The 21,661-nt window shown below is 34.8% G+C and overlaps 3 protein-coding genes across 7 annotated transcripts; 1 reads left to right on the top strand and 2 right to left on the bottom strand.

The window, feature by feature from the left end:
• The first annotated feature begins 544 nt into the window (after positions 1-544).
• Positions 545-5,049, top strand: LOC104089832 (tRNA (mnm(5)s(2)U34)-methyltransferase, chloroplastic). Of its 5 annotated transcripts, none has more exons than XM_070182037.1 (7): positions 545-863; positions 940-1,006; positions 1,715-1,907; positions 2,799-2,872; positions 3,093-3,191; positions 3,476-3,604; positions 4,702-5,049. In XM_070182037.1, the coding sequence occupies exons 1-6, from the start codon at positions 641-643 to the stop codon at positions 3,597-3,599; spliced, it is 780 nt and encodes a 259-aa protein (XP_070038138.1). In that variant the 5' UTR covers positions 545-640; the 3' UTR covers positions 3,600-3,604; positions 4,702-5,049. The 5 variants fall into 5 exon arrangements, with proteins under 5 accessions (XP_070038138.1, XP_018624192.1, XP_009593122.1 ...); XM_009594827.4 differs by having other exon boundaries at positions 547-863; positions 3,036-3,191; XM_009594825.4 differs by having other exon boundaries at positions 547-863; positions 3,036-3,191; positions 4,692-5,049.
• LOC104089831 (transcription factor MYB58) lies at positions 4,331-6,812 on the bottom strand. Its single transcript, XM_009594824.4, has 3 exons — positions 6,582-6,812; positions 5,594-5,723; positions 4,331-5,140 (listed from the first exon to the last, which is right to left on the bottom strand). Exons 1-3 carry the CDS (start codon positions 6,718-6,720, stop codon positions 4,504-4,506), a joined length of 906 nt encoding a protein of 301 aa, XP_009593119.1. The 5' UTR covers positions 6,721-6,812; the 3' UTR covers positions 4,331-4,503.
• A 5,950-nt stretch (positions 6,813-12,762) lies between these two features.
• LOC104089834 (ubiquitin-NEDD8-like protein RUB2) lies at positions 12,763-17,602 on the bottom strand. Its single transcript, XM_009594831.4, has 3 exons — positions 17,291-17,602; positions 14,391-14,650; positions 12,763-13,051 (listed from the first exon to the last, which is right to left on the bottom strand). Exons 1-3 carry the CDS (start codon positions 17,381-17,383, stop codon positions 12,940-12,942), a joined length of 465 nt encoding a protein of 154 aa, XP_009593126.1. The 5' UTR covers positions 17,384-17,602; the 3' UTR covers positions 12,763-12,939.
• Positions 17,603-21,661: the final 4,059 nt, after the last annotated feature.

The following is a 21,661-nucleotide window of genomic DNA, read 5'->3' as shown; positions in this document are numbered from 1 at the left end:
AACGGTTCCGGACCTAAGGGCCCGGCCCGGCCTACCCCTTTGTCACCTTTAAGATTGCAGAAACAAGTGTGACAATTTTAAAAATAAAAAATAAAAAAATAGTCGTTAAACCGGGTCGGTTAATCGGTTCAACAGTAATTTTTATTGACCGGTAAAAAAATATATACGGACCAACCCCAAACCCCCCAAAACCAGCCCTACCTGGCCCACTTCCACCAGTCCAGGCTGGTCCGGTTTACTACTGATCTAGGCTGGTCCGGAACTGAGTCAACCCGGCCTGTTAAGCAGGTTTAGGTTCACTACATCAATTCTACAAAATTTGAGTAGTAAAAGTTTCTTTACCCATTTGACTCAGTGAAATCATTGTTAGGTTTTAGGTCTCCCTTTGAGACAAAATTTGAGTCTTTTGTCTCTCTTTGAGTCTTTTGTTAAGTGCTTAGGGCAATAGATAAACAAAGTTAAACTTAACCCCAAAGATACCCAAAGATAAGGGACAATTTTGGCTAAAAACGCTTTTAAACCTACTCAAAACATAATGGACAATTGTTGTCATAAATGTTGAATGCCAAACGCTGCCTTACCAAGCATGATTTTGAGTTTATCCTTAACGTGACCGGCAACTGCTGTCGATTCGCTGCAAATGAATCTCTTCTACTCATATTCTTCGCTCTTAGGTCGGAGAATGGTGAAATGCGAATGGAACCTAAAACACTATATTTGTCCCTCATTATCTCCATTGAAGACAAATTGTAGAAATATAACAGTATTTGCGAAGTCGTCGGAGTCCAATGGTGCTTCCATTTCAGTAGCTGGAGCTGACGGTTCTTGGTCGAGCTCTGTTTCCCGCGAATCCCCCATTTCAGGTTTTCTTTTTTCTTTTCTTTTCACTGTTGCAGAAATCAAGTAATTTATTTGTGACTTGTGGTTTGATTTTCTCAGGGTCTATGGAGCAAGTAATGGTGGAATATGTATTTGGGAGAAAAAAAGCTACTGAAGTTGCTCACTAGTAGGTACTCCAATCCCTTTTTGATTCAGCTATTTTAGAGCCTACGTTTGTGGTTCAACATTAATTGGGTACATTTTCCTCCTTTCAACGTGCAAAAGAGTTCCTTTTTCTAAGGGGAACTTTATGTCGTTTGATATTCTTGCAGAAAATTTTCTACTTGCAAATTTGGTTGGTCGCAAGTATAATGGAATAATTTGTTTTATGCTGTGAGAAACTGCTCTGCGGGATTAACCCCTTTGTTTTATGCTGTGAGAAACTGCTCTGCGGGATTAACCCTTTGTCATTTGAATAGATTCGAATGAAGTGCCATCAATAATAAGGTTGATAAATTACTTGTAATTGGTTTTTTGATGAGTGTTTCTCTTATATTTTTCAGCTATCAACTTGAATTTTGAACTCTTAAGTTCTGTTTCGGAAGTTCCTTATTCTGTATATTAAACTTTTGACTACTTTAATGTCTCGGTAAGATACATACGGCCAATCTCAACTTTCTAGAGATTGATGCTTAGTTGTTGTTGTTGTTGTAATGTCTCAGTAATTGCTTTGTCTTTGCACTTTTAGAAGTTAAAGAAGTTAAAGTCTGCATTGTCTTGTTTTGAGTTTAATAGCTGTATGACTATAGTAGACCATAAATGGTGGCTTACCTCTTTCTATAATTGGTAATGTCAAGGGTATTATATTATTTAATCAGCGCATAACCCCTGGCAGTGTTTGGAAGCAAGTTGTGCAAAAAGGGGATGCAGTTGTTGATGCCACCTGTGGAAATGGGTACGATACTTTGGCACTATTGAGAATGGTTGCTGATAACGCAGGGAGAGGTCGAGTTTATGGCATGGATGTCCAGAAAATTGCTCTAGAAAGCACTTCATCCCTACTGGACCAGTTTGCTAGTCAAGATGAGGTCGCGTTTATTGCTTCTGCTTATTTTGTATCTCCGGCCCTAATTAATGTTGACATTTTACCGAATGATCCAATAAGTAGATCATCCTGACTATGTAGAAGGAAGCTAGAGAGAATGGTGGTTTGGATACATATTCCCATAAAGCTGAAACTCCATTTGGTTTAAAGCTATCTATACCTTATGATCTAAGCATATAGTTAGCCAAACAGTTGCTTGCTTTATATTGTATAATCTTACTTTACGATATAATGCCAGCCTAAAAGAGTGAAGTTGTCTGTCTCAGGCTCTCAGCCCTCACTTCCACTTTTCCCACCTACAAGAGGCCAGTTGTGGTGTCTTGCCTGGTAACTTACATCCATCTCCAGAATTACTAGAACCAGCCAAAATCACTAATGAAGTAATGTTAGTCTTTTATACTGCAGGGACCACTCCCTCTGCCACCCAAACTCAAGGCTTCCCGTAGCCTTTTTTCAGTCCAAATACAACTGATATAAGATGTAGTATAATTTTTCTCATAAGTGTGCTTATGAACAGCGAAGCTCACATAAGACTTCAATTGGAGAAGTTTGCAAGCTCAATCTCGTTAGTGCTTACCCATGGGTGAATGGATTTAACCATATTAACCAATGTCTTGTGGGGTAGATAAATATTACAATTTCATTCTAGTTCATGAAAATGTGATGAAATGGATTTAGCATCCAGGAGGAGTCAAATGGCAGCTCCTGTTTTCTTTTCTTGACATTCAACTGTTTCTACCTACAAATTGTTATCACATGATCATGCCTCTGACTTTTCTGTAATCATGCTCCTCTCTTCCGAAAATGATAGTTTTTCTTCCACGTCATGAGTTATACATACATTTGAAGCACATCTGTTGTCCTTGTCATGCAGAAAGAACTTGTTGAGCTATTTGTTATGTGTCATAGTCAAATGGAGGACATCGTGCCGAATGATGTAGCTGTAAGGTATTCTTGCTTCTCAAAAGGATTTTAATGGCATACACACTGAGTGTATACATCATCTAGTTTCTGTGAAGTGATCTTAGTGACAGAGCTGCACCTATTCTGTCGTGATCTAAGCATTGCAATGATCACCTGCAGTTCTTTTTTGGCCCAATGCTTGTGTCAGGTTAGTTGCTTTCAACTTGGGTTACCTCCCTGGCGGTGACAAAAAGCTCATTACCAGGTCTGAAACAACTGTGCTTGCATTAGAGGCTGCTAAGAGACTCTTGGCACCTGGCGGACTCATCAGCATTGTAACTTATGTGGGCCATCCCGGTGGAAGGTGAATTCTTGAACCTTATGTTCGTTTTTCAGCTGAAAGTATTCCCATTTCTATTGTTTGAGAGTCTTTGTGTAGCCGCTTGCTGACTATATGTTCAAGCATCTTGACTATGTCAGTTCGATAGCTTTGAGTCAATGGCCTTTCTCATCATCCAAATGATGACCTCTGTATAAGCAACGTAGCTGTATGATTATCATTTGTTTATCATTGCACGTGTAATGGTCTTCTATTTCCAATGGTTCTATACTATGTTACAAAAATACTTACATTTGTTTATCATGTAGGGAGGAGTTTGAGAAGATTGAAGGTTTTGCTTCCGGATTACCGGTTGAGAGTTGGAACTGCTGCAAACTACAACTGTTGAATCGCCCACTAGCTCCCATACTGATATTTTTGTTCAAAAGATAGGACAGGTATTATGTGTTACCGTAATGAGACTTGGTATCATGTTTCTGAGGTTACATGCCTAGTAAGTTGTAAAGGTATATCAGAATGCTCTTTTCATGCATTATCGTAGTAGATAGTGCTGCCTCTGTCGTAGCCTCGTAGGAGTACTACCTATACATCAAACAGCAGCTGTATAAATACTTGTCCTCATTTTTGGCAGTAATGCCGATCTCAATTCTCATTTTAGGGAATGCAGTGAAGTCCCAAAGACCCAACCGTAGAGTTGGTGATATATTATTTTCAATTTTTTTTTGGAAATAGATTTTTTATTTCCAATTCCCATTGTTGTATAAACTTTAGGGAATGCACGCAAAACTATTTTGGGCAGTTAAGGGAACATTCACACTAGTCAATATATTACTGCTAGTTTTTGCATATATATGCTTCATAGATTATCACAAGTTAAATATAATACAAGAGGTAGAGAAATCAACTCTCAAGTCTAAGCGCTTAAATCTCAAAGTATTACACTTAGAAGACCATGAGTGGTGTGATGAGCCTAATTGAACTACTCGATCGTGTCGCTCATGCACCATATGTACCACTATATGTTAAAATCCTCCCTGAACTATATTCGAAGTTGCTACGACATCAAAGGTAAGGTGTGTCGTAGCAATTTCGGGTATAGTTCAGGAGGATTTTATGCATTATCCCCTTTAAATAACAACAAGATGACTGAACTGAGCTGCCAGTAACTAGTGTCCCTTTATTTCTAGGTAAGAAGACAAGCGAGTTTTAGTTCTAGATGCAAAATATTACTACTACTATACAGTCTTTTTATTACTTGGGCTAGCTAATTAGTATAGTAGGAGTAATAGATACTATTGATGTATAAATGGAGGTGAAAAAGGCCTAGCTGTAAAGACTATACTTGCATGGTGTTATTTTGGTCTTGTGAGGTAAAACCGTCGCAACATTCATAATAATTAGCTCCAGTATACGTAGTAGTAGTAGTAGTACTAGTTTGAGTTAGTCCGAGTTCAATTTCCAAGTATCTCAACCACTTTTGGCATTCATCATATTTATCTGACGAGCTTTCATGTGTATAATGAGGCGCCTGCAGCTGAGACTGATCAGAGTGCAGATTGATGTCCAGTACTTTGGAGTAGTCTAAATCAGGACTCAAATCAGTATCCAACATGTCCCAAAAATCAATATCTGCCCCTGCGGAATCTGATGGTATTTCATTAATCACCTGATCTTGGTTGTCGCGAGCCTCTGCTGCGCGAACGTGTTCAGTACTCAAGTTGCAGAGGTTTAATGAGCCATAGGAAGAAGTTGGAGAGCAAGAACCTGCTGCAGATGCTGTGGCTTCCTCAGTTAAACTAGTAGCAACATCTATGTATTGGCCCTTATTGTTGGTTTCAAATGCTTCTTGAGTAGTAGTAGTGATCTTGATTTCTTTCTTCAATATCCCTACTCTTTTCTTTAAATGAGTATTCCATACATTTTTAATCTCGTTATCAGTTCTTCCAGGCAAATAAGATGCAATCTTTGACCACCTGCAGTTATTAATGCATGTGATTAGTGGTGGCAAAATTGATTAAAAAAAGACCGTTATCCATCCATATTATCCACTAAAAAATAGGTTGGATAATGAGTTTTTTAGAAACGGATCAAATATGGATAAAAATCATATTATTCACTTAGAAAATAGATTATCAATAGATAACTATGGGTTTAACTTTTACATTTGTAAAAATTCAAATAGGGGATTACTCAAGCTTAGACGAGGAATTCTTCCAAAAGTGATCATATTTAAAAAGCTATGGATAATATGATTACCTATATTATCCGCCGATTAATTCATTTTCTATTCGTATTAAATATGGATCGGGTTAAATAATTTATTCGTTTTTACATTACCCGTTTTCAATCCGACTCACATGTTTGTAACCCTAGATGTGATAGAATAATTTCAGACCAAAGCAAAGACAAAATTTATTTGTATATACCTGTTCCCCAAAGAGTCATGTAGTTTAATTATGGTGTCTTCTTCTTCTGGAGTGAAATTCCCTCGTTTTACGTCAGGTCTCAAGTAGTTAATCCACCTCAACCGGCAACTCTTTCCACACCTCAGTAACCCTATATTGTGAATCAACAATATTGACATTAATAAAATGAGTTTACCTTCCTAAAAGAATTTTTACACTATCCGGTCACTAAAGATACTTTATGTACACGTCCATAAAAAACGAGAGTAATTATATGATGTTACCTACTACAAGCCTACAACAGGTTAAAAGTACATTGAATGTTATAAACATTCTTTATATTACCGTGTATATAAGTTAAATTCTTTAATTTTGAGATACTATTGGAGGATAATTGGAGGATAATGGACATGCTATGTACGGAACTACTTTCTAGCCCGGTGCACTAAACTCCAGCTATGTGCGGGGTCCGAGTAAGGGTCGGACCACAATGGTCTATTGTACGCAGCCTTACTCTGCATTTCTGCAAGAGGCTATTTTCACGGCTCGAAAGTCGAACCTATGACCTCCTGATTATATGGCAACAACTTTACTAGTCACGCCAAGGCTACGTACGTAGGGGAACTATTCTCTAGACCGGTACACTAAGCTCCCGCTATGCGCGGGTCCGGGGAAGGGCCGGACCACACGAGTCTATTATACACTGTGTCTTACCCTGCATTTTTGCAAGAGGCCGTTTTCACGGCTCGAACCCTTGACCTCCTGATCACATGACAACAACTTTACTAGTCACGCCAAAGCTACGTACGTAGGAGAACTATTTTCTAGCCCGGTACACTAAGCTCCCGCTATGCGCGGGATCCGGGGAAAGGCCGGACCACATATGTCTATTATACACAGTCTTACCCTACATTTTTGCAAGAGGTTATTTTCACGGCTCAAACCCGTAATCACTTAGTCACATGGTACCAACTTTACCGGCCACTCCTAGGGGAACTACAAATCTTACCAGCTTGTTTGGGGAGGGATCGCCAGTTGCCATGGCCATTTTTTTGAATGAATGAAATAAGCTTCAAATCTTCAGCAGGAGTCCATGGCCCTTTCTTCACCTTACTTTTATCACAACAAGGTGCTCTTCCTTTACCCATCGATAATCTTTTTCAGTAGTGTTGCTCTTATAATTAGTCCTAAATTCTCCCGTCTATATATATAACTTGCAATTCACAAATGTTGGTTTTGTTTCTCACCTCTCCTTTCCTTTATATATCTTTTACATATGTCTATATCTCCACGTAGGGGGATAAATGCCAGATATATATAGTCATAAAGATGTCTTAATCTATGACAAAATTATGGAAAATGAAGTGGGGCCCTCTTAAGAATTTCCAGTGTGATAAGTGGACCGGAATATTCACTACTTTTAATTTACTAGTATTTGCAAATTCAAAAATCGAATTTACTAGTATTCCCTTTGTTTTCTAATAAATCGATTCGACTTAAACATTTGTTTTTCAACGTACTACTGTAGTGAGATGGTTAGATAGAATCTATTAGTGCATCCTTAATTCGTTCTAGTGTAATAGACAAGTCTCGTGAGACGAGCTCGAGGCAGAAAGTATGCACGGGGTTTTGAACTTACAACCTTCAATTTGGAAGATCTCCGGCTCAACCAGCTCGACTACAGTTGCTAGCATATCCATCTACTATTAGTAATATCAATTTCAGGGTTCCTTTTGTTTAAATCCATTTTCTTTATTGAAGTAATATTACTTCTTACTATAAGCTAATTAAAACCTGTTAAATTTTACATCATAAAAAACAAAATTGTGCGGCACGAGCAGTTCATTTCCATCCTAACAAAACTCAAAATACATACTGCAACATCATATATAAATGATACTAGTATTATTGCTCTGCCATGGAAAAGTACTTCCACAATTATCGATATAACTTTGATTAAAATTAATTCTTGCGTTAATTAATTGAAGAGAAACGGTCATTAACTGAGGTAGCTCTGTGCTAAACTCGGTTTTACATTAATTTGGTTCAACTAGAATTAATATTTTGTAAATAATGGATGCAACTGATTTCCAAGAACAAAGTTAAAATCTAAAAAGTCGGCGAATATATAATATTTACTTCATTCATATATAATAGTATATATTTAACCACGAATAATCAGTATATAATATATTTATACCAGCTAGGAAAAATACAAGTTTTTTGTGTAAAAATTCCAAAGAAAAACGAGATATTGCAATCCACAAACTCATAAGGATCTCTCCAAATAGGTTAAATTATTTCCTCCTTAATTACAAGTAACAAAAAAACAACACGTCTTATTCTGTTGAGTCGTACTTTTCAAAGATTAGTCTTAGATTATCTTACCTACATTAGACCAAGAGAGGACATCAAATTCTTGAGAAATTATTTGTGTTTCACACAGTGATTGTCACAGTTAGGTTGGTAGGATTTTCTAAAGCGTTGAACGTTTGTACATCAACATATTCCTACTTTTTGTCCTATTTTTAGTGCTCTGCTTAACTTAGGAGATCATGCATCCTGCTCAGTTGCGGAGCTACCGCTTTGGTTACGGGTTTAGTCGAACCCAATTTTGTCTACATACATTTGATATTTGTCTTAAGAAATTCATTGTATATATACAAATTGTTAATTTAGAATTCACTAACTTTAAAAAGATTAAAATCTCCAACTCATAAGCTTCAAATTCTGGTTCTACCTCTGATGCTGCTTTCATATACAAACTGCTTTTGTCTTAATTCCCTGTATTAGTATAAACACTTTTAAATATTCCAAACTTGTTTAGAATTAAAGCATAATAATTATTATTATAAACGGGCCTGGAATAAAAGTTTCTGTCTAATTGAGATTTCACTTTTCATTGGCAAGCGGGCACGAAATTTGCAAGATTTCCAAGTGTTGTGTAGAAATATTTGTATATGCCAAATAATGGTCAAGCTGTATTGTTCTTCTTTTTTCCTATTTTTTTTTTTTAAAATAACTACCGTCAGGTTGGAAGCATATGTAACAAATTGAAGCATATATATATATATATATATATATATATATATCTGTTTAACAGAAAAAAACAAAGATAGGTTAACGAACATTTGAAAAGTTTAGGTGATCCACTATTGGTCATTATATTATACACACTTTAATAATAATAATAATAATAATAATAATAATAATAATAATAATAATAATAATAATAATAATAATAATATAAAGAAGATGCATGGGCCACGCAGTTGCACAATTTTTAAATGATAGAATTAATAAAAACGGATGAGGAAGAAGCAGCATTAATTAATTTAGCTTTGCCTCACTAGTAGCTGAACTATTGCATGCCATTATTTTCAGGTGGTATTTGTACGTCATAACCATGGTAATTACTAATTATTTACTCAAATTATATTCTTATAAGCCGTCTTTTCTTTCCCTAAATGTGGTTTTGAGAATGTAGTTTAGGGTTTAGACTGTAGGAAGCAAAAAGACAAGCGTCCGGACATGGTCATAACTTAACTAGCGCATATATACGTTCGTCATTTCGCATATACTAGTTATCAAATCAAGCAACAAGTAGCAAATAGATTGCCTATGAGGAGAATTCCCTCTTACAAGGGTAGACAAGAGACTTAACTCTTTTCGGGAACACCTTCAACCTTCTAAAACTATTTTTCCTTTCAAATCCACCACCAAACGACTCAAATCTAATCAAACAGTACTCAATAAGGTCAAATAAAATTATATAAATAAATCTCAAATAATAAAGTTTTAATCTTTAATCAAATTTTTACAACCCAAACCCACATAGTCTAACACTCGAATCTAAGGGTAGATCTCGTTGACCGATGAATCCACAAGTCTAGAGCAGCTCCCAAATATGGGTCCGGACTACCAAAGAGAGAAAAAAAACAACTCTTGGTTTTAGAGTCCTTGTTTTTCATAGCCAATTTAGCTGTTAATTAATTGTTTTAATGACGGCATTTTTTGCTTAATTAGATTATGACCACTTGAGGATGTTGTTTAAGGTCTACGTACTTTCTATAATCTCTATGACCACTTGAGGATGTTGTTTAAGGTCTACGTACTTTCTATAATCTCTTCTTTTTTCGTCTTTTATATGAACCTTGGGATTTTAATTCCTATAGAGCTGGATTTGCTACTTTGTACTAGACAAAAAGAAAAGAACAAACATATCATAGGAATTAGCCACTTGTACCAACACTAAAAATGCCACTTTTTAGTATCATCATCATTAATTAGATATTCACTAAATATCTTGTTTAGCTGAGCTGACACGTTTCAGAATGGTTTTCCGTGACCGCAAAACCAACGGCATGATCAGTCTAAACTAGAGGTGGCAGACAGATGGGTGGGGCGAATTCGATCCGTTAATATTTGATACGGATAAAAAATAAGTTAATCGGTGGATAATATATATAAATAGTACAGACTAGATAATTTTCGGATTGATAATTAAAAAATAACCGACGTTTGCAAAGTCATTGAAAAATAATCACTATTTTGCTGAAACACGAAAAGTTTCAGCATAATATGCTGAATTATGGAGCTCATGCATATAAACTTTCAACATATTATGTTGGAACTCTAGCACACAGAAAGTTCCAGCATAATATGCTAGATTATGGAGCTCCTACATATAAACATCCAGCATATTATATATGTTGGAATTCCAACATGTTATTAAATGTGTTTTTGTTCAAATTTTATCTTTACATGAAAAAGTGACTAAATTTCGATTAATTTTAAAACTGTGGCTATTTTCAATTACCAATTGTAAATATGATTATGTGACTATTTCTGATTTTCCCCCGAAGAAATAGAAAGTCATGGGTACCAATTGTAAACCATGGGTACATATTATCCATGGCTTATTGAATGTGATAATTTTTTTTAGAGAATTTCTAGTTTTACAAATTTGAAGAACTTACAATTCGAGTATTTGCTAATGTAAAAATGAAACCTATTGATTATCCATTAAGTATTCATTTTTTAAAAGTTTATTATCTAACCCATTATTCACTGAATAAAATGGATGAATAATTTTTTTTTATAATTTATTTTTTCTTCACTACTCTAAACATATCGGAATTGAGAAATTAAGAATGAACGAAAAGTCATCACTTGGAAACCATCACATTAAATGCCATATCCACCTTGTTGGAAAAAACAAACACTTGGCACGTACTAATAATCTTGAAAAATACTTTTTATCGCTGATTTGCTGTGGTGTTAGTAAACATAAACATACCATTTGACTTCTTTTCCTCTTTTTTTTTCTTCCTAAAAAGAAAGAACGATTATGCATTGCGTGAGCACTATATATTTGGGAGTTAAGTTAATGCGTGGATTTGGTTAGGAGGGTGACCAGTTAAGTGTCTGAAAAAAATGTACGTAAACTTTGACACGCATCAAACTTGTGTTAGTCACATGGATATTGAAACTATTGTACGTAGTTTTATTAAAAATATACTTAAAAACAATGCCAAACTTTCATAAATCTATGTCACTAATGTCTGATTCCGACGCTCATCAACAAAACATATTTTTAATCAATGACTTAAATTTGGTTTCTACTGCCATTCTTCTGCTCGATTTTCCTCACAGTAAAATTTTCTGTCGCAATTAACACCTCTTGGGTGAGGCAAAGAGATTATTTCCAATAGACGTCGGCACGAAAAAATATTTTCTAATAGGTTTGAAAAATAGTCACCATAAACGAATTAAAATTAAACATCCGATCTATCATGCATTGATCTTTGTTAACAAAACAAAGTATAATTAGGCAATTTTGAATTTTGAATTGATGATAACACACTTTTTCTCACTTTGTCAATGGTTCCTTTTTAATAGTTATGACCTTGTTAGCCAGTTTGTTAACACATTTGATCTTTTTATCATACAATAAATATTATTCAAAAGAGCATTGACGAAAATGTGTATTACTCATCCTAATAAATGAGAAACATCGTTTCGTCATATACTTTCCGAAAGTAAAGTTTGAAAACTGTTATATGCAGTAATAAAATAGAAGAATTAACCCAAATAGCTGTCCACCCAATTACTTAAACTAAAAATAGTTACGGATATGCAATATATGTATAATCGAGTATAATTAGTATATAATCTACGTATACGAGCTAAAAAAAAGGTAAACACTAAAATGGACAGGCTATTTGGGTAAAAATTCCAATAAAATATGTCAAACGTATTACCTACATTTGTGGGTTATAAAACTAATGAATGAATTTTCTATGTGATTTTGCAGCTAGTCTTTGAATTTAGAAAGACATCTTTCTTAAAATATTCTAACCCATAACGCTTTAACATCAAGTGAATTTAGTTGTTTGAACTTTTTAAGCACATGAATATTTCTAAGTATTCACACATTGGCAGGTAAAAGAATCCGTGCAGTATTAGGATTACTGTACTTTGATTTGGGTAGTTGGGAGGGGACGGTGAGAAGGGGTTTTTCTACCATTTCTTGGAGAGAGTCAAGTTTTATAATTTATGTTGGTAGGTAGAATCCAAATAGGTGAAAGGACGGCAGAAAAAAATGAGACCATTTTTGACAATTCTTGTTCCAGGATACTGCCCCCAATTCTTTTTGGATGCAGCATTTTTTGACAAGCTAAAGAGTAGTCCATTCCAAATTTCCAATATAATACCAACTATGACAATGATTGGGTAAGGGTAAGGGATGAGGGTTTGCTTACTTGGTCAGCTCCTTTCACAGTTGAAGTGACGAGTTCAAACGTATGAGTAGGTATTGTATCCCCTTCTCCTTCCCCCCCCCCCCCCCCAAACCACCACCACCAACAACATAATACTTTGTGTATTCCCACAAGTAGGGTCTAGGGAGGGTCGTAGCCTTACCCCTACCTGAAGGAGGTAGAGATGTTGTTTCCCGTAGACCCTCAGGCTCCTGGGCACACATAATCAAAGCAGGAAAGAAAAATTGGGCAGTGGTGATGACTCATTGGGTAAAACTTAATAATCTTGTAGCAGCTTCTCCAAGCGAAAGGGAAGAAGGGAGATCAATCTGTCGGTATACATTGTTTCTCTAGGGTGACATGGTTTGCAGCAGAGCGATTATGTGCATATTTAAAAGGGAGTAAACCGCTATCGGTTGCAGCAAGAAATGAAAAAGAACTATAAATAGCAAATTAAGAACGAGTCCAACACAAATAAGGGCAAGTCAATCACAACATATTCAACCACAAGTTTTCAGGTTTATTCCAATAGTAAATCAGCAAAAGATATCCCAAATTCATGGAATAAAGACAGGACATATATGTTTCCACCAAGTTAATTGCTACCTAGAGTCTGCCACCCCTTAGTGCAAGAACAAGGTGAAGAACTGAACCACCTTCGATGTTGTAATCTTTAGCCGTCTTGTCATCTGCCAACTGTTTTCCAGCATAAATAAGCCTGCAATAAAACAGGGGAACAAAAAGTAAAACCACTGTCGTAAACTGCCGAACAGAAATAAAACAACAAATATGAAGAAGGTACTTGTATAACGCGCTGAACGTATAGGTAAAATGACTTGTTCACAAAAATATTGACTTAGGAACAAGTTAGATATCTCTTAGCCACTATTTACTTTCTGCCTATAAGACCAACCGAAATGAAAGTGAAATCAAAGAACAACTCAATCAGGACCATGGAATTCTGCGAACTAAGAAAGTGTATTTCAGTAAAAGCCTACCTAATGTACTAAATAATGACCATTAAAGAATGGAATTATGATTTTTCATATTTTCCGTTATCTCGAACACATAAGATACGAACACACTGACTGAGGGCTTACTCATAAGTTGTCTTTTGACATTCACCGTCCCTTCTAAGAAAGGGAAGAAGCTAAGCAGTCCAAATTACTATAACAAAGTGCATTTTAGTTATACTGTCAATTTGCAAGAAAACCATTTTAAGAAACCAAGACTGTAAGCAATCTTTTTCTCCACAGAAGAGAGATAAGATTGAAATTTAACCAAAAAAGGAAAGAAAAATACATTTGGATGCCCACCATTATTCCGAGGCATGCCAGCAAGAAACTATGAAATTTGGCTAATGAGAGCAAATGCAGACAAAAGATCTATAAGCTTCATCAGACCTGCTGAATTTTCTAGACCATGTCTTAACCAGTGCAGAATGGCAGATGCAAGAGCTGTTAGACCCGTTGAATATTCACAATGCTCTTAAAATATGCCAGCATTGCCAGTTTTATAGAACTTGCATTTTTTACTTATTTTTCAAGTCATTAAGTCTTTAATTGTATGCTTGTCAACTGAACCACACAAAAGTTTAATCGTATTCTCCAAAGAGTGTGGTATGCCTCAAAAACATTTATTACAATATGGACCTAAGGGCTTCACATTCCCTTTATCCTTGAATACACTGCATCTAAGCAACTCATATGTGACATTCAATTGACACAACTATGAATTGTTATAATTATGAAAATGGGCAAAGTAGAAAATTACAATAAATCAAGTCTAGGAGGAGCATTTAATAGTGGTAGTTATTACAGGGAATGACAGAAATACCAGGCAACAGAAACATGACAACCTGCAGAGATTTAAAAGATAAGTCCAAAAAAGATTCATAGGCCAGGCACACAACATCACTCATACAACATTGCCACTCTTTTGGTCACATGGTGAGGGTGAGAGGAGGCAGTATGGTGTGGGGAAACAGGAGCAAAAAAAAGCACTGGAGACCACAAATCTGTGGTATTCAAATTGATCGAAATAAAAGAAATACAAACCTTTGCTGCACAGGAGGTATTCCTTCTTTCTCCTCAACACGTTCCTTAATCCGATCAATGGTATCGTTGGGTTCAATGTCGATCTCAATTTCCTTTCCAGTGAGAGTCTTCACCTTGATCATAGTTCCTCCCCTGAGCCTCAAAACAAGGTGAAGAGTTGATTCTTTCTGAATGTTGTAATCAGCCAGGGTCCGCCCATCTTCCAACTGTTTCCCAGCAAAAATCAGTCTCTGCTGATCAGGAGGTATGCCTTCTTTATCCTGGTAAGCAACACATACAGTATCTTGTCAGCTCTAAGTAAAAAGAAAAGAGCAAATGACTAACTAATGCATGTTAGCATGAATGCCAGCATTTAACAAATACTACAAAAGATAAGTGGACAAAACCAAGGCAGTGCAAGGCAGTGCAGGGCAGACAGGGATAGCAGGAGAAGGGAAATATGAAACAACACCTCACTATCCAACATGCAGCAAATCACATATTACGGCAATTAAAAGTCGATATATGCACAATTGTAATTCAAGGACCTTCATTTAGCTTTGATAGGGAGTCAATGGTTATGAGCTTTTCCTTATGGGTTATGGTGGGCTCTTACATTTTGTGGGTCTTCTTAGAGGTCATATTTTGGGACTGCACGTATTTGATAGTATTAAGGTTGATTTCAAATTCAAATAAACTGGTTACCAAATCAAAGACTAAGTATAATCTTTACCCATATTTGATCAGGTTTCTCGTAGCCCTAAAATAGAAAAATGCCCATGGTTGAGTGAGCAGAGTTCTAGCACCAGCGAAACAACATATCTCTATGCCTACACAAAAAATGGCTACACCTAAGCCAAAAGAACGGAAAGAGCAACTTCAAGGCCTACTTGACAAGGGATTCATTAAACCGAGTGGCTAAACAAGATAAAGGGCTTCAAAACAAGCTCCAAAATAGTGAATATCTGGAAACATCATCCTAAGGTAGTAAGGGATATCATCAAGAGCATGGTAGCACCAATTCCCATGAGGGAACAAGTAGATAAATGAATTAAAAATATCCCATCAAGGTCACCTAAACATACAAGCACATAATGGAGATTTCAGGTGATCCCAATACTATAAAACAACGGTTAAATATCATCTAGTAACGACACCGGTGCCCAGAGGCATTATCTCAAATTTTTATGTTTACGCATCCAAACACAAAGCTGATATTCATATCCACACTGCATAAGCCCTAGAAAACACACATGACAAGTCAGTCATCTTCACGTTGGGCTAACATGGTCCATGCCAGCTACTACTGTTGAGTTATTAAAATCTTGGAACAACAATGGAGGCCCGGTGAGACAGAAGACATGGTGGAGATTGATACATGCTTGCATATGGTGGACAATATGGAAGGAGAGAAACTCAAGAGTGTTTGAAGACATTCAATTCCATTCAGGATGTCAAGATGAACTGTATTTTCTATTTCATTTTTGGTGTAAAGAAAGTCTTGTAGAGGATACAGATTCTTTGACAGACATGATAGGCTCTTTGTAGCTAATATAGATCAAGAATGATCTACTACCCCCTGTACATATTGCGTCGCACTGCTTTAGTGTTTTTCTCAATTAATACAAATCTTACCATTCCCAAGAAAAAAGTCAGTCGTCTTCACGTAATGCACATTCACTCCAACAACATCTTGAGGAGGATTTCAAAAGAGAAACAGGGAGAAAAGAAAACCTTGAAAAGTGCAACAGGGACTTTATTTGTACAGGCAAGGTGATAAATACTCCAGAATGAATATTTATCAAAAAATAAAAATAAAAAGATGATCCGGATAAATAGCAACACATGATTAGTGGGCATGAAACTATTAAGTCTTACTACCAAAAAGAAAAGAACAAATAATAAGATATCTTAACTCCGCAGCCATCAATAACACAAATGACAACTACAACATCCACAATCTACATTCTGGTGTCTTTGTGTCATTGCAGGTTTATCTGTCTGTTTTCTATCCAATTTGGTGAACGTATGCATTTACAATCTTGTACAATTACATCCAGTACATTCAATATATTTAACCACTTGTAGGGATGCAATAGTCAAGTTTTCTTTTTTTGATTAAAAAAATGAGTTGAAAGTGACGTAGGTAACCTAAAAGAGGTTATCACTCATAACTTGGACATCAACTTGAAGTACATATCCCCTTTTTGCACAGTTATGACAATCCACAAGAAGCCATAGGCACATTATGTGTGCCCATAAGCCTGTATCAATTGAGGTTCCAAAACCAGTGCTTTCTGGTACAGTATTTGACATCATATAAGGAATTGACAGGATATAGCATAGGAGGAAAAAATTACAATTTTCATCCGCGGCAATTGAAAGATCAATTGATTTAAACTAAACACAACGGTATGTTAAGAATTAGCAGGGAAGAAAAGAGTTCCCTTTCAACTTCGAATTACCATGTATGCATGACCACCAATTAGATTGTAAGCAGTGCATCTATTAGCAGAATATATAGTCCAAAAGAAACTTAAATCGCAACATAAATTCCCAGAAAACGTTGAGCTATTATAGCACCCAAGGGTGTGGCCTAGTCCAAGCCTTGGTTGAGAGTATTACCCAGTATCTGCGCTGGTGGAAGGTAACAGCCTAACAGGTACCCGTGAAATTAGTTGAGGTGATCGTGAGCCGGCCCAGACACCACGATTATTTTTTTTAAAACGTTGAGCTATTATATGTATCAATCTCCACACAAATTATATACGCAAACAAAAAAGATTGCGCCTTTGATCAGACAAAGAGAAAAACTAAAAACCAGCAATCTTACTATCCAAAACGCCAAAACCCTAATTCATGAAAACAAAACGAAATCCTGAACAATAAAAAGGGGCATAAATTGAAGGGCGGGAATATACCTGAATTTTAGCCTTGACATTGTCAATGGTATCGCTGCTCTCAACTTCGAGAGTTATGGTTTTTCCGGTTAGGGTTTTCACAAAGATCTGCATGATTGATAAATCGATCCTTTTGCTTGCTTTGCTACAGAAACAAAGAAGTCGAAGCTCGTCCCTTTTACGCTAACTTCGGATGAAATAAGAATAAGAAAAAGAATACCGAGCGCTATTTATAGGGTTCCGTTTTGTGGTGTAGTGTACGGTGTACTCCGTCTGTATTCCGAATCTGGCTTTACTTTTTCCATTGGCCCTAAACCAAAGAGATTTCTGAATAATGGACCCCTCAACTATATTCCTTTTCTTTTCTTTTGCTTTGTTTTCTCTCTTTTTTTTCCCCTCCTTATGCTACTAGGACTCGGTTTGTTTATTAATTGCCCGTTTGGACAAAAGATTTTTTTCACATTTTTTTGATAAATTTTTATTTTTTTTTGAAATTAATATTATTTTTAATTTTTACTTGAAGATAAATTTTGAAATTTTTCAAAAATTTAAAAAAAATTCAAAATGCCGTTTTTCAAAATTTTCACTTAGATAATTCACAAAATTTCAAAAACAACCCCAAATTATATTCATGTTCAAATACAACTCTAATTTTCAAATATTATTTTTACTTGAAAAATATTTCACTTTTTTTTTGGAATTTTACAATTCTTATGTCCAAACGCCCACTAAATTGCTTTTGGGTTTGAATTTGGTTTTGATTTTGTTATTGACTTTTGTTTTCCAGAGGTTTTTAGAAGAACGAGTTTTTGGAGGTATCGGGATTAGTTTTTTTTCTTCAATAAAAATAGATATTAGCATATTTGCATAACTGAGATATATGATACTTTATAATTAGGTCTCAAAAGAGTTTATTTGTAAACGCAATTTTGTGGATTATTCTTTTTAAAGTTATCCTTGTAAAGTGCATCACATCCGACTCTTGCTCGGTGTTTCCTTTACAAATTGTCCAAACTCATGTTGTCAATTTTGGCCCTTAAATTGGATTAGAAAGGCAAATTGGGGTTTTACCTTTGGGGTTTCATCGTTACATTTGGGCCGGTATTCAATATTGAAACCAAATCAAGAGATTCATGAGAAATTTTCATAAACCACTATAATTTAGAGTCTAGTAACTATAATTTGTTTAATTATTATCCGTAACTACTATTTTATTGCTACTAATTTATATCACTTATATTCAAACACGCAACGAATATAACAACTGATCAACTATATGTATCAACTGTATAACCAAGGCGAAATACACGGGTGTATACAAAGGATATAATTTGTATCGACTGTATACATGAGTATATAAAACTGTATTTATTCACGCAACGAATACAACTAAGGCGAAATACAGAAAAATAAAATGTTCTTGTTGAGAGTCAAACACAGGACATCTACTGACTAAGCATGCGCTCTAATCAACTGAGATATGAGAGCTTATTGCTCTCATATTTTAGTTCAAAAATAATTAATCTTTTATTTTATGGATTTACTATAAAATTTAACTATAGCTATGAATGGTAAAATTTGCTGAAAGTATAGCTATAAGTGATAAATACACTGTAAATGCTTGATGTGTCGCGTAATTTTTTCGAAATTCATCGGTATTCTCCTTAAGGAAAATGACACTATATAGCCGCTCTCAAAATAATAGTCGAAAAATATATATATATATATATACACACACACATATTTTTCTATGTTATATATAAAAATTATATAAATTATACACATTTTTCGGCTACCGAATGTAAATAATTTTTGGCGCGGTTAAAAATGGTATTTGCCCTCCTCCTTACGTGCTGGTGTTTAATTTTTGGCCATGTTAAAAAAAGTTTATCAAATATAGACATCCATCATAACTTGTACTCCTTCTCCTCCTTCTTCTCCATCTTTTATGGTGTGACCTCGATAGGTTACAAGTTCGAGTCATGTACGCAACTACTAATATTTGTATTAGGGTAGGCTGTTTACATCATACATTTTGAGATATGACCCTTCCCCTACTATGTGTGAATGTGGGATGTTTTATGCACCGCACTCCCCTTTCTTTAAAAAAAATCAATCAATATTCATTTTAACTAGAAAAGAAATCCACAAAGATATTGTTCTACACTTATAGTTATACGTCAAATAGTAAATCCATTGCATCTTTCAAAATTGAAGAATTAACCCAAATAACCGCTCATCCAATAATTTAAACTAAAAATAATCGATTAATGTATAATATATGCATAATTTATGTATTATATGTATAATCGATGTAAAATTTATGTATATGACTAAAAAAAAATAAACAATGAATATAACTGATTATTTGTGTAAAGATCCCTACAAAATTCTTCTACTTCCTATACCCACAGCCACACTTTTGATTAATGACGAAAAGATCTCATTCATTACAGTAGTATACTTGTGGGTGGTCATTAAAATGATTGTTTTTTCGCTCAAAAGTAGAGAGGTATATGTATACAATTGAATATACAAAGTGGGAGAGGTTTCAATTTTTTTTTCTTTTTTTTTCTTTTGACACTAGAAAATTCAAATCCTTTCACTAGGAAACATTAAATGTAGCATTCAAAGAGTTATGACACCAAAGGAAAAGTCGCAGTTTTATGGGAAGTTAATTTAATTTTGAATCATTAATGCCGAAAGTCTTAAGACCCGTTTATTCATACAATTTGTTTTTTTTTTTTTTTTTTTCGAAAGTTATCTTCAGAACATTGTTTGATTAGATATTTAACTGAATTTTTGATTATGAGGTTCAGCAAATTTTGAAAATGAGTTTCAAATTTGAAAAATGGGTTTTATATCTTTTTCAAGTAAATAATATTTTTTTCTCATAAAATTATAATATTTATTCAAATAAATATATGTTCAAACACAATTTCAATTTTTAAATAACTTTTTTCAATTTGACTTCAAAAACTATTTTTTTTTCAAATCTCATATTGTTTATGTCCAAACGCATACTTAAGGACTCTTTTTCTCTTGGAGCTTGAGCCAGAGGGGAATTAGGCACCGTACACCCTATTCATGTCTTTAGCTTTACCTAGCATTTAATTTCTTAATTAATTGAAACAGCAAAAGTGAGGTGAAGTTAATTCCTCACCTGCTGGTGTATTTTTTTGGTTTTCGCCCGATGTCCGGTATTCATATTGGGGCTCGATTAAATTTGGATTCGCGTCGGAAAGTCCACATTGGAGGGTAAAGCGTTTCCTAACAAATGCGACTTAATACCCAGGAACTCGAACGCAAAACCTCTGATAAACATGAAGGAGTACTTACCAATTTACCACAACCCTTGTTGGTTGCTCACGTATTCATGTTAATCCATATCCACACACAAACACATCTAACGTTCTGCCTTTACCCTCATTCCCCTGCCAAAAAGTACAAAAACTTCACTCTTTTCCTCACTGCAATTCTGAACAATGCGAACTCCTAACTTTCTAGCTCGACTTTATAACGATGAAATTATAATATGTCAAGATAATAATAGGATTATTTTGTGAATATATTTTTATTGGTATGTGTTCGGTTCATTAAACTAAATATGAGATATACGAGGTATAATATAAATATGTGTTTGGTGTATCCTAAATAAGTTGAATAAACTTTCATTTTTAATTTCAACCGTTTAATGACTTTGGGGAAAGAGCTTTGGAGAAAGGCATCTATGTTATTTTAGTGTATTTAGAAGACTAACTTTAAAGTATGTGCGTTGCACGTGTTAATAAACTAAAAATTACATACAAAAAGAATAAATTATGTAAAATTAAAATGGGCATTAAAATTGATGTGATACTCATTTAAATGACAACAATAATGTTGTTATATTGACTCATTTATTGAATTTAAAATAATTAAATATATTTTAAACTTGCAACAATGAACAATTTAATTAAGTTAATTATATTAATAATTATAGCTATTTTCTTTATGAGAATGTTGTGTTGATGTTAATAATTATAGATATTTTATTTTAAGATTTGAGAATAAATAGATTGGTCCTATAATTATTTTTTAAAAAGCGAACAGTGACAATATAAAGTCATATATATATATATATATATAAAGAGAGAGAGAGAGAGAGAGAGAGAGAGAGAGAGAGAGAGAGGGGGGGGGGGGGGAGTGAAAATAGAAAGAAAACAAAATTATCACAAACTATTTAAAATACATATCGTCTTCTACTGTTGCATTATATAGTAACTCTTTCAAGGCTGTGTTTCAACGAATTTAACTTGCAATGCTGTATTATAACTTATTTTACTCTATTTTTTGGATATCCTTTACCAGCAGCATTGTGCTTATGGAAATAAATTTATGAACCCTAAGAAT

The sequence above is a fragment of the Nicotiana tomentosiformis genome, chromosome 8, assembly GCF_000390325.3.
Source record: "Nicotiana tomentosiformis chromosome 8, ASM39032v3, whole genome shotgun sequence".
Lineage (NCBI taxonomy): Eukaryota > Viridiplantae > Streptophyta > Magnoliopsida > Solanales > Solanaceae > Nicotiana > Nicotiana tomentosiformis.
Note: the sequence above shows the minus strand (reverse complement) of the source record. Positions and strands in the feature narration are given on the sequence as shown.

Coding starts and splice junctions, on each gene's coding strand:
- LOC104089832 (XM_009594827.4), top strand. CDS start 641: ATGAATCTCTTCTACTCATATTCTTCGCTCTTAGGTCGGAGAATGGTG. Junction 1,908..2,798: donor AGTTTGCTAGTCAAGATGAG/GTCGCGTTTATT, acceptor CTTGTCATGCAG/AAAGAACTTGTTGAGCTATT. Junction 3,192..3,475: donor GTGGGCCATCCCGGTGGAAG/GTGAATTCTTGA, acceptor TTTATCATGTAG/GGAGGAGTTTGAGAAGATTG.
- LOC104089834 (XM_009594831.4), bottom strand. CDS start 17,383: ATGCAGATCTTTGTGAAAACCCTAACCGGAAAAACCATAACTCTCGAA. Junction 14,651..17,290: donor ATGTCAAGGCTAAAATTCAG/GTATATTCCCGC, acceptor GTTGCTTACCAG/GATAAAGAAGGCATACCTCC. Junction 13,052..14,390: donor ATACCTCCTGTGCAGCAAAG/GTTTGTATTTCT, acceptor GTTTTATTGCAG/GCTTATTTATGCTGGAAAAC.
- LOC104089831 (XM_009594824.4), bottom strand. CDS start 6,720: ATGGGTAAAGGAAGAGCACCTTGTTGTGATAAAAGTAAGGTGAAGAAA. Junction 5,724..6,581: donor ATCCCTCCCCAAACAAGCTG/GTAAGATTTGTA, acceptor TTCACAATATAG/GGTTACTGAGGTGTGGAAAG. Junction 5,141..5,593: donor CATGACTCTTTGGGGAACAG/GTATATACAAAT, acceptor TAATAACTGCAG/GTGGTCAAAGATTGCATCTT.